The sequence below is a fragment of the Sardina pilchardus genome, chromosome 9, assembly GCF_963854185.1.
Source record: "Sardina pilchardus chromosome 9, fSarPil1.1, whole genome shotgun sequence".
NCBI classification, from domain to species: domain Eukaryota; kingdom Metazoa; phylum Chordata; class Actinopteri; order Clupeiformes; family Clupeidae; genus Sardina; species Sardina pilchardus.
In genome coordinates, this window is record NC_085002.1 from 6,368,638 (window position 1) to 6,381,926 (window position 13,289).

A 13,289-nucleotide genomic window follows, 5' to 3' on the forward strand; every position below is an offset into this window, starting at 1 on the left:
ATTCATAACAAGTAGGTTCTGGGAAATTAGCTTATTTGTCATCTATCCCAGGGTAATAAGAGGACACATACCCTTCTCGTTCCTGTGCATGCAAAAACCCTGTCTGACACCGTTAACCTGGCTAAGCATAATTCACTGTAAGTGGGTTACACCAGTTAGCATATAGCTAGCCTATGGCTAAAGGAGAGCTAAAGGCTAACTGTGATAACCCACTGACAGAGAAGGGTATTTTGTGGAGTAGATGGCAAATAAGCAAAGTTCCCCAAAAAAGTTGGTGTGTTCCTTTAACTACCTTTGTTACTACTTTAAACGAGTTTGGCAAGATGGGAGCATTTATGTGTCTAAAATGTAATTGTATGAACTCCTTTTGAAGACTCACCCTGTCCAGTTTGGCATCGCCTCCCACTCTCAAAGGAGAAGAGGTTCGAGTCGTAGCCATAGCGCCGGAGACAAAGGTAGGGCCACCGGATAGCATCTCTTTTCCGTGTGTGCAGGATGAGCTCTGTCTGTGTGAGCTCCATAGTTCCCGAGCCCAACTCGTTTCCCTCATCATCCACATTGGTCACCTGCATTGACAGAAATTATTATTTCATTTCATTTTGCTTCATCAAATATTCAGTAGAAATCCCAGAGGGCCTTTGTCTCAGTGTAGACCATAACTGTGAGGGCTGTTGTTCCTTAACTTCATACCATCTGAAGTAATCTGATTGACCACACTGACCAAAGCAAAACAACAGGGAGACAATGATTGGTTTCCAGGGATGTTTGTGTCTGAAGCTTTCTGATACATTTCAACAATGTTCATCTCATTTCTAAATAATTGCAACACTTTGAGTGGAAGATTCATCAAAATGCATCAACACATTGGTTGTTATGCTACATGATACTGTTCAGTACACTGAATCATAAAAGCTGTATGTAAATGTAGTCTGACCGGGTGAGCACTACATGGAAGTATATCTAACAGTTGTAATCAAATCACAGCAGCAGTGACTGTTCTTCACTGCATGTGTTGAACACTGTCAAAGTCCAAAGAGTTGCAAAGTGGATGCTGTGAGGGGGAATGAGAGAGAGGGAGACTGACTCTGGGTTGCTTTCAAACACTCTCCTCGATCCTCGAGGCTCGTTCCCACTGATCTATAACTAACACTGGATAGACTATCCCATTGTTGCCGCCCCATCATTCTTTATCTAGATCAGTGAGGACGAGGATCGAGGAAGGAAGGGAGGGTGTATAAAACACCAAATGAGAGGCACCCTATGCGTTCGCACATGCTAAACGGCCCCATTCTGTTATCAGGAAACAGAGCTGCAGATACCCCATCCTTGTGTGTGGGCATTCCACCCTGTCCTGTCCAAAAAGTAGGAAAATGTGCCTTGTTTGTTTTCTTTATACACATGAAATCCTGCGCATCACAATTAAGATGCAATTAATAGCAATTAACAAAATCATGATCTAACACCGAGAGTTTCAGTTGAAACAGGTCGTCTTGAAGGGTTGAAAAGTCTTTTATTCTACAAGATTTGGTTCCACAGAATAATGTTTCAGGCTAAATATTACAAAGTCAAACAAATGGTGAGCTGTATGATAAATGGAGAATTATTGCAAAATGTAATTGAACAGAAAATTTTAAACACAGAGAAGTTAAACATTTTGCACGAAAACAAACAAAAAATACTAGAATTCTTATGGAAAACATAATACAAGTGCAGGTCAAAACAAGTACCTTGAACTTGTTGGGGTGGTTGTCTTGAATGGAGTCCCTGTATAGACAGCTCCAACAGCTCCCCATAGCTTCAGCAGGACAGCTGAAACCTGGCCCAGGAGGAGAGAAAGATCAAATATGCGGTGCGGGCAGGGAAAAGGTTGGCGTTATAGGTAGTGCCTTCAGACAGCTAAAGCACACGAGTGACACACACACCGTTTTAGTCTTACATAATGTACACTGGAATGAAGAAATTGGGCAAAAATATTATTTAAGAACATTTTTTTTTTAACATAGAGGGAGTAAGCTACACGACTCAGTCAACTAAGGCCACAGCCTCCTATGATACTGTGACATTTAGTTATTTTGCAGCCTACACTTCTACACCAACATGTGTGCACTACCTAAATAGTTTTGTGTAGGTTATTAAAAAGATATGTCTACCAAAATAGAGACACCTACAGTTGGTAGCAGTAATAACAGACTGCAGACAGCAGCATTTTATGGAAATGTGCTATAGTCTCTGCTCCATTCTAAATGGCAGTCAGCTGAGAGTGGGAACTGAAACACCTTACAGTAAGAGCTACATCATGAATCATGACATATCCCGTGTACAATAACAGTGCGCTGTGATTTGTTTATAAAGCTGGTTATTAAACCCAATGCAAAGTGCAAGGTTTCTGCATTATACCAGGATGAGTTTATTTTCTGACAATGGCATCTCATCTGGTGATATCATTACACTTATTGCACAGTTAGCTTCCTAGTCTTATCTGTAGTCCCTTAAATCTCATAGTAAAAGGAACTTTTTGTCTGTTGTCAAGTAAAGTTAAGCAAAAATCTAGTAAGATATATGTCTACAACATATATCTAGAAAGCTAGATATTTCTTTAAAATAAGTATTTAAAGTGTTTTATGTGCCAAAACACATGTTTCTGAAAGACTACGGTATTTATTAATGGGAGCATGTATTATATACAAAAGAGCACCTGTAGCTTTGGCTTTAAGAAATGAATTTAATGAATTTAGATTAAAAAGAAAACATTAAAAAAGACTATAGAGACAAATATTTACTATGTACGTATGGAATCTGAACTGAGTGAGTGAGTGGCTCCCTTTCAGCTCAATTCAGACATGTCAGACCTATCAGCTGCTTGATTGACCAATCAGAGGCTGTAGTCTAATAGGACTCGGGATCATGACGTGAAAACTTAGCGGGCACAGCCATATTGGCAGCCTCACTCCTTAGTTTACTATGGATTACTATGGATTTTCTCCCACCTATTGTGTGTGTTCCTGTTACTTAGTTTTTGCCTTCTTGGTCATATGTTGTTGTGTAGTGGGGTGTAACAGCGCAACCCACGATCGCAAGAGGAAAAGAATTGCTAATACTTTATTTCTGCTTCTTGTCTTCAGCATCTGAGTGAATGGATATTACGTTCGGTGCACTACCAACATGGCGGCAATATTCCTAGAATACAAGCCGTGTGCCCGAGCCCTATTAAGACTTTTGAGGACTAAAGGTAAAGGACACAACTAATACATGTGCTTCTTATTCCATCTTCAAATATTTATGGTTTTAGTTCTTACCCACACCAGGCCATCAGTGGGAGTGATGCTTCTGTCAATCCCAGAGTTCTCTGCTGGGGGTCACGGCAAGGAAGGAGCCCTCTTGTTGGAAAACCATTTCCCTGAGGTGTCGAGTACCCCCTCTCCTGACAGATTGAAAGAAAAGTCTTGGGTTTGACTTTACATTAATATCTCCACATCCACCACCAGCCCACTCCCTAAGGTTTCTATGACCTCTCTTTGGCTGGATGTAATTAAAATACTACAAAGATAATTAATCTTGACAAGAACATAAATTATTGCAAGCAAATTAATCAGGACTCTCCAGTATCAGTGTAAAGTATCTTTCACTGGGATTACATTAAAGCCACATAATCTGTCAGTTTGCTACTTTATGAGGTATGTTTTGGTATAATCTTGAAATGCATTGTGATGGCATATGGTCATATGAGGGACAGACAACTTCATTCCCACACAGGGACAGACAGCCGTCATTCCCACACAATTCAAGAACTTTTCAAGGCAATGCAAGGCACTGCCAATTATCATCAAGAAACACAAGTTAGCACTTTATCATGTTTTTCCATTGCCAACAGGATTTTTGGTGGTCTATGGAGGGTAAGACCAAGATATTTTACAACTGGCAATCAGTTCCTCTCTGAAACCCTTTATTTTCAGCCATGTACTTGGAAAAGATGGCTCATTAGTGTTGAGATTTTGAATGCGACTTTCACTTCTGGCATGTAGGCCTACTGTGTACTATGGCCACTTCTGTACCAAGAACTCATCAACATCTGAGTGCCACCAAGTCTAAATTTCATCAGAACATTCGCATTCAAGCCAGAACTTGAAGCGAGGTAACCTATTATGGCAATAAGCTGCAATGGTCTATCAAGTTGGACTGAAAACAAAACTTCAGTACTGTTAGTTACATACAACATTTTGTCTTAGGCTATGTAGCCTACCAATCGCGATTTCAACTTGGGCTACTTGAAATGCATCAATGGGCACAATCTGAAACAATGTTTCACAATGCGTTGTAGCCTATCGCGTTACAGTAGGCTACATTTAATGGGAAACCTATCAATCCCCAAACCACATCAGACATAGTGGGTAAAAAATAAGCCTATTTATGGACACACAAAACAAATAGTCAAGAATAATCGGATTATTTGTAAGAAAATCCACAGGTGATAACCAGATGTGTAGGCTACATAGCCTATGTGTGAGGAAATCAATATGTCCAAATATCCCCGGGAGGATGATAACAGGAAAAACGCAGACCAACAAACCTGAATTCAGACTACTATTCCGAAGGCAGGTAACCTACTTCAAACAACTGCAGAGCACGATGCCAAACGATGTGCAGCCTATTCTGAATGACGCGGGACCAGCGCTGTATGTCATGAAAAATAATTTCAAATGGCAACGTTTGTAGCCTACGACACAGACAAGTAGTTGTATATAGACCAGCCTAATAACGATTATTTTTCTATTCAAACAATATCCGTCTTCCAACAATGATGCCAGTGAGGTGAGCCATCATAGCTTTTGCAAATGCAATAGAGAGGACTGATAAACAGGCTAGTGCAATAGAGCTCATTTTAACGTGCCACTTGAATCCAGAAACGTTTTTATCAGGAAACGATAGGCTACTGACTAACTGAAATGCCAACCTTGAGCACAGGGGAGAAAATCCTCACATGGCACTGTGAAATCTGCATGAGGTGACAACGCAAGCGAATCACTTCACAAGATATGACACAAAGGCACCATACATGAAGCTGCCGCGTTCGCTGATGACTAGCACTGAGGACCATGAATGCACGAATAACTGGAAATTCATTCAACACTACTGGGAAGATATGTTAATAGAGTAGAGAGGCAGACAAGCATCAGCCATAGGTTCCACAGAAGGTGCATTATATGTTTACGGAAAAACAATTTAGCTGCGATTGCTACTCACATGTTTGGCCAAGATTTCAATACGAGACGAGATGAAGGCTGCAAATACTGCCGCGCGCTTGCTGTCAGCGGACGAGAATGGAGAATCGTTGATTTGCGCTGATTAATATATTTGCACATCCGACAAAAATGACTATTATTAAATATATAACAATAAAGGCTATTGTTTTTCCCTTAAACGCCCCCTTGCTGCAGCACGGGCCTCTCTCTGACATTTCCCGACCACTGAGGTTAGAGTTCACAGCCAGACAACGAGGGCTGGTGCCGCGACAAGAAGGTAGAGCCGCTGGAGGACCAAGAGATGATGTGAGAACGTGTTTGCCATTGGATGGTGACGTACACGAATAACTTCAGATATGTAAAAGGACATAGGTAACAATGCCGGTCTTAAATGTGTGTTACAAGTAACACTTGAAAGCAAGTGACTGAGCCTGCTGGTTGGATTTTGCAACTCTACTCTTGGATGGCAACTCTCCATCATCTATTATCTTGTTATCAATACTGGAACAACAGAGCTATAGACCACAACGCTGGCATTGGCCCAATGTTTTTTACATAGAAGGCTATGTAGGGGATTAATGGGTGTATAGCCTGCACTTTTATTGGCAGCATACTGTCATCAAACGTGTAGGCTATAATGATTCAGGGTCTGTATAGCATTTCATTCTCATCCCATTGAGATATTTTGTGAAAATATATGCATGACAATTGGCCACTTGTCTTTGGGTGTAGCTTGCTTCATGAACTTCCCTTTAAAATTCAGCAAAGTAAACTTGTATGGCAATGCAGTGTGATGAAGACAGCCTATCTTATTATGGTTAGAAGGACTGTGAGAACAAATCTTGGAGCTTCTGTCTCTGTTCCAGTGTGCAAGTGAAATGAATACAGTTCTAGAATAACTGACACTGTACTATGTCTGAAAAAAAAAAAACATATTCAAAGTGATTGTCAGTTTTGATGATCATCATGTTCAGCTGCTGTTATAAACTTGCTAAAACCCTTTGAAGTTTGAACAATAATGGGGTTTATTGCAGGCCTATTATGTAGGCTAAGGGATAATCAACGACGCGCCGTGCGTTTATAGGAAAATAATGCACGTTCAAAGTGGTAATAAGGTCCCGACGCCGCAGGCGGAGTTGATTATCCCGCTTATACCACTGCTACTATCATTTTTGTTTATATTGCCGCTGTCTTAGATACAACGTTGCTGTTTTTACATTACACATTGGCAAATTAATATTCAAGTGTAATAAGCCCTTCATAGCCGTGCAGTATATTGAAAAATAACGCATGTTCCAAATAGCGCATCAATCTTGAATTTCCCCTTGGAGATCAATAAAGTATCTATCTATCTATCTATCTATCTATCTATCACAATAGGAAATTTGACCAAGCAGTAGTATAAAATAGGTTTAGTTAATAGTCAGCAATATGTTCCACTTTAAATTCCTTGAATGTGATGCGATCTAGGAAAACCCTTCACATGGTGCACTCAAAAATCCTTGAGAAGTTGGTAAAATTGCACCACGTGAAGGGTTTTCCTAAATCGTATCACAAATGTTTTTGCTGCTATATCAGGCTACTTTAGTAGGCCTATATGCAGAATCGCTAGATTATACAAACGGTATTGTTTTTTGGAAAATGTGTTCATTTTGAGCAACAACGCCTCACCAAAAAGTTGGGACAGAGGCATGTTTGCCACTGTGTTACTTCACCTCTTAATTGAACAACAAATGTTTGGGAACTGAGGAAACCATTTGGTAGAGTTTTGAGAACCTAATGTTCAACAGTCTGGAGAAGATGCCATCAACCTACACTCTAAAAAATGCTGGGTTATTTTTTCAACCAAACCGCTGGGTTGAGGCTGCTGGGTCATTTTATTGGGTTTTAACTCGTATTGGGTCATTTCTGTAACCCAGCTTGTTGGGTTGATAGTACAGCGCTGCTGGGTTGACCATTTAGGACTGTGCCCCTCCTCTCCCCCACCTGATGTGGAGCACACTACCCAGCACCTGGGTGACTTTAACACAGCTGCCTAGTTATTTGAGAGGTTGAAGGAAAAAATCGGTAGACATATTCTTTCAACCGTCCAGTCCAGCAGCTGCTGCCAACAAATGCAATGGAAATCAGGCGATTTCAGAAGGTATGTATCTGTTTTTAACTTCTGAATTTTAAAAAGAAATCCAGACGGATTTTAAAAGTCCACCCAGAGACATACCCTTTTTGTGATATGAATGAATATTCTGCCTGACGATTTCATTCAGCCTCAAGCATGACAGCTATATTAGCTAAGCTAAGTTAACATTAACTTACAATATCTGTTCATGTTAAATCCACACAAAGACAGACTCATAAAAAACACAGTTCTGTGTTCACTGGGTATGAACCGCTGAACAGAAACAAAATTAACTTTTACAACGAACTTAAATTAGCATAACAGCTGTAGGTAATGTTAGCAGACAAGTAACAAAATGCTTTGTGGTGCAGCTGAGGTTTATCAGCTAGCAGCTAATGTTAGCTAGCTAGGCTACAGCGAAGTAGTCTCTGCCCAACACACGTAACTGACGGTAATAATCATGGCAAACAACATCTTATTAACTAATTTAGGGTAGCTTCATATTATAGCCATGTTACTTATTGGGTGTATTTTGGTAGTAGCGTTACAAACACCTTGGGTCCACTGACTGAATAACGTGCTAACATTGGCTAGCTAACGTTAGCATCGCCACTACTGAAATTACGTTTATTAGCCTGCTTATCCAGCTCATCTCCAAACGCACGTTTTGTATTAGGATTAAAACAACGCCATAATATTAGGTCTCCTGGTGGATTTTTAATGTTTGTCAACATCATTCATTGATAATGGTTCATGGAAGTCTTGATATAAAGCTCTGTAAATAACTGATTCTTTTTTTTTCTTTGATTGACAGGGCTGACCCCCGAAACGGACTGTGGAATCTGCCTGCCTTCATGGAAGTAGCCTATCACAGACTGTTCAAAAATAAAGAAAAGTATAAAATAAATAATCATGTCTGTTTTATTTCATTGCATGGCTATTCTTGCCCATTTCTCTTATAATATATTGTCTGTATCCAAGCTGTCAACAAAATGTGTGACTTTAAGTTTGGCTATTTTGGAAGTGTTTTAAAAATGAACCAGTGGATTTTTTTGGGATTTGGTTTCAAATATAACCCAAACATTATGTAAATTTAACTAAACATTCGTGTCAAAATAACCCAACAAATTGGTTAAAATATCAACCCATCCGCTGGGTTAAATTTAATAACCCAATTTGCTGGGTTAAGATAACCCAATGCTGTGTTGGACCCCATTTTACTCAGCAGTTGGGTTGAAAATAACTAAATTTGGGTTGTTTTTAACCCAGCATTTTTTAGAGTGTATAGCCTGGCTAACGCCTCCCACTTCTCAAATGAGACGTGGTCTGGCAACCAGACGTTCATTTTCTCGTATTTGAAAAAATGCCCAGATCGGTTCATTGGGCGCCACGGATGTCAATCAAATGCGTCTCTGCATAGCTCATCATGGGCTTGCTTTCTCCCCTGTTCTGTGATTGGCCACCAACATCAGGCGAAAATGGGGGCGTTAGTTTCCAGACTGCCTTAGCAGCGTGAAAGAAATCACCGCGCAAGGCAGTATGGGAAACCCAGGCTAATCAACCTAGGAGTTCACTCTATACTGCAAGTCTGCAACGCCTGGAGTCAAGCAATACCTACACACGCATGATGATCACTTACTTTAGCTCTGCCTTTATGTAACGGGTGCTAGCTGGTTAGCTACTGTATGCTGTGTAACGTTAGTAAACCTCACTCCCCGACGCTTCAAGAGCGCTGCTGGCATGAAAGCTAGTAGCCTGGGCTTTTAGCTGGATTGTTAGCGCGCTCGACTCCCGATCCGAGGTGCTGCTGTCTCGCGGGTTCGAGTCCGGGCGTGTGCAGGGCTGGACCGCGGTGGTTCCACACAACGCAGGTTACATTGGTGCCGTGACCCGGATCGGGAGTGAGGTTTAGGGGGGTGAGTGTAACGGGTGCTAGCTGGCTAGCTATGCTGTGTAACGTTAGTAAACCTCACTCCCCGACGCTTCAAGAGCGCTGCTGGCATGAAAGCTAGTAGCCTGGGCTTTTAGCTGGATTGTTAGCGCGCTCGACTCCCGATCCGTGGTGCTGCTGTCTCGCGGGTTCGAGTCCGGGCGTGTGCAGGGCTGGACCGCGGTGGTTCCACACAACGCAGGTTACATTTAACACCACTGATCCACTCATCATCTTCTCTAGATTACAACTCAAGCCATGAACATCAACTCAGTCAGCTCTGTGTCACTGGATACTGGAGTTCCTGAGGAATATTCAATCAGTCAAGGATAACAATGCAGCATCACGGCCTCTGACCCTCAACACTGGAGCGCCACAAGGCTGTGTGTTATCTCCTCTTCTGTTCTCCATCTACACTAATGACATGAGATCTCACCATCACTCTGTCAAAGTATTGAAGTATGCAGATGACATCAGCATCATCGGCCTCATTAGTGACAATGATGAGTCCCAGTACCACAACTTAATGCCTCAAAAGCCAAAGAAATGATTGTGGACATGAGAAGGTGGCGTAACACCAAAGCCCCGTCTATTGTATGTGAACAGCCTATAACCTTGACTGACTCCTTTAGATTTCTTTGAAATGGAACATTAACACCACCCACCTTTACTTCCTCAGACAACTGAAAAAGGTTCATGTCAACAAAACCCTTTTGGTGCTCTTCCACAAAGCCATCATCGAAAGCATCATCTCATCTTCAATCACCGTCTGGTATGGAAGCTCTGACAGTCGCACCAAGAGGAAATTAGAGAGAGTTGTCACCAAAGCCTCCAATAGGTTGTGACCTTCCATCAGTCCACTCTCTGTGTTCTGAACACAGCTTGAACCGAGCAACCAAGATCATCAGGGACGCCTCACATTCGCGCCATGATCTCTGCCACCCCACCCCCCGGATTGAGCTACAAAACATTGTTGTGTGGCACATAAAGTTTCTATTCTATTCTCAACCATGTTTCTCATTGCACCCAGTGTAAAATGGCCTGTCTGTTGTACAGACCTGTCCAAAGTTTGGCATTGTTTTCCTGAAATATTCAAGATCCTCTCTGAAAAAGACATCTGGATGGTGGTGATGTATAAAGTCTGCGTCATGCAGCATTAATTCTGACTTGATGTGCAAGATACCTAGCCTGGCTAGCGCCACCACTTCTCAATAAGACGTGGTCTGGGAACCAAAAGTTAATTTTCTCGTATTTGAAAAAATGCCCAGATTCGTTCATTGGCCGCCACGGATGTCTATCAAATACGTCTGTGCATAGCTCATCATCGTCTTGCTTTCCCACCTGTTCTGTGATTGGTCCCCAATCTGAGGCAAAAATTAGGGCGGTAGTTTCCAGGCTGCCTTAGGAGTGTGAATCAAATTGCGCTAGGCAGCAGGGAACATCCAGGCTACAAGATATACCCATGCTATAGGCACTAATACCATACCATCATAGACGCTGACCTTTGACCTTTAGACTTTACCTAGGCCCATCTTAAATGAGCTTGGGCCCAGATAAGATGGCAGCATTTGTATCATGCCTGAATATGGTTTCTTTTTTCATGGTAGAGTTTTAATAGCATTTGTGGATAGAACATTAAACTGTACAGAAGTTTTTTCCTGAGCCCATACACTGATTTCCTTTACAGAAACAGTTCTGGTTTTAATGCAGTGCCATCTGAGGCCCAAAAGACCACGGATATCCAATATTGCTTTTCACCCCTGTCCCTTGTTAGCAGAGATGTCTCTCTGAATGAATCTGAATGGAATCTCTGAATATTTGAATGATATTATTTATTTACCTAGACAAACCTGTCAGCAAATATGAATTTGCTCTGCAGGTCCATCTGGAACCTGGCTTGAGTTACTGCAGCCAGTAGCTACAGGCAGCTACAGTGCAATGGTTTTACAAATGCCCCCATGTGTAGCACTGTAGCTGCCTGTCTGCTCTAGCTGTTGGCAGGGATGGGGAAAAATACATCAAAATGTATTATGAACTATGAAATACCCTAATCTTAAGTGTATCAAAATTGACTACAAAATACATTAACCACCCCATGTATCAAAATAGAAAAGTATGGAAAATTATGTATTTTTAGTATTCTAAAACTACTATGTAAAGGGAGCATATTATTTTGCAAACCTTCCATATCTGTCTATTTAATCTGTTCCTTCTTCAGTACACTGACTCTGATTAAGTGGACAGCTTGTTTTGCCCACGAGACATGCAACAACAGTCAACAGATCAACTGTGCTGACCTGCCTGTTACTAGCCTAGAATCTACACTAAGCAGAAGTATGTCATTTGCAGAGTTGTCTAGTAACTCCTTTGGCTTGTGAGCTGGAAAAACAAAACTCTGGTCAGGCCAATCACATCGTGTATAGAGTTGGTGGGTGGACTTCACATAATGTCAGAGTTGCGACGGTTGTTGAAAACAAAGAAGATGGCTGCTGCCGGAGAAAAGCGGTCTTTGGATCGGCTTTGGCCGTGACTCTTAAAGTGTATGTCCGGCAAAAATGGACAAAAATGTGTTTTTCTAAATAAAAATGAGCGACGATTCATGACGCCCAAGGGTACCTATCCGTTTGGTTAATGGTGTTGTCTCTTTTTGTGTTGTGTTGTGTGATTTGCCGTTGTGTTGTGCACTTCGGGGCAATGTTTTCTCTTGTTGTGTTGTCTTATTTGTGTTGTGTTGTGTGATTTGCCGTTGTGTTGTGCACTTCGGGGCAGTGTTTTCTCTTTTTGTGTTGTGTTGTCTTATTTGTGTTGTGTTGTGTTGTGTGATTTGCCGTTGTGTTATGCACTTCAGGGCCACCGTATTCATGATCATCAATCATGATGAATTTCAAGAGGGTTGACAATTTTGCAACCCACTGTACTGTCCATAGCCTGTTTATATTCCCCACTCATCCCAGTAGTTGATCTGCAAAACAGTTTACAAGAACAGAGTGAGCCATCTCTAACTTGGGCCAAAACCTTGCCATTGCACAGCCTGACTATCAACAAAGGAAGAAAGACATAAGCAAAGAGAGGACAAATTTGGGCCTGATACTGGAGAAGGAAAGATTTCAGGAAACATACAGTGATAAACTGTTAACTGTAAACTGATCAATGTTAACTGTAAACTGATAACTGTTAAACTGTTAAACTGATAACTGTTAAAGAAGGCTATGATACACGCATAAAACACAACTTTAGATCACAAGCAAGAAAAAATACATTTCTTCACCTCTGAAACAGCTACATTGTAATGAGTCACAGTCGGCTACGGCTTCCTTTAACATGGCAAAATTGTAAACTGTTTCAATGAGGGCATACTCATCAGCGGTAGTTTTTTCCAAGTGGTGCATGCACACCATGGAAGAGATGGAGGTCAAAGTATACCATTTCACTGAAAGGCTAACAGGTCTGCTTCACATGGGCAGTGAGGAAGAAAATAACAATAAACGAAGGAAGGAGCTCTGCATTTTGGATCTCTCCCATGCTTCCTATAGGACTCATGGAGCTGTAGTGTTAATACCAATACATAACATTGATAGCCTTAGAAAAGTCTCACCAGTAACCTGGCCTCAGTTTGGTCAACATCGAATTGGATTACCTCCTGCCTATAAGCTTTTAGAGGGAAACTCCATTCTCACAACATAGGGTCTATTTTTGGATGATAAGAAATGTACTTTTTTCATTTGGGACCAAAAACAACGTCAATTGGTGCACTTGAGTAGGTTGAGGAAGACTGGGTTATGCATTTACTTCTGAAAAGCATATACCTTCTGGGGCAATTTCGCTATGTCAAAGTAAATCAGGGTTTTCCTTGAAGCGGCTCCAGAAGCCGATGAGAGATGGTGTCAAAGACTGCGCTGAGGTCAAGGAATAATGATAATAGTAAGTAGGCCCCAGAATCAGCTGCAGAGAGGATGTCATTGGTTATCAAGGCAGACTGTGCTCTGTTTAAGACAAAATCAAG

The 13,289-nt window shown here is 41.4% G+C and overlaps 1 protein-coding gene across 1 annotated transcript in view; it reads right to left on the reverse strand.

The window, feature by feature from the left end:
* frs3 (fibroblast growth factor receptor substrate 3) overlaps positions 1-5,571 on the reverse strand; it is a 28,758-nt gene extending 23,187 nt beyond the window's left edge. The window contains exons 1-4 of the mRNA XM_062544928.1: positions 5,242-5,571; positions 3,297-3,421; positions 1,728-1,816; positions 380-566 (exon numbers count right to left, since the gene is read on the reverse strand). Of these exons, the coding sequence (XP_062400912.1) occupies positions 380-566; positions 1,728-1,793 (253 nt within the window). The 5' untranslated portion in view covers positions 1,794-1,816; positions 3,297-3,421; positions 5,242-5,571. The remainder of the gene's footprint in view (positions 1-379; positions 567-1,727; positions 1,817-3,296; positions 3,422-5,241) is intronic.
* Positions 5,572-13,289: the final 7,718 nt, after the last annotated feature.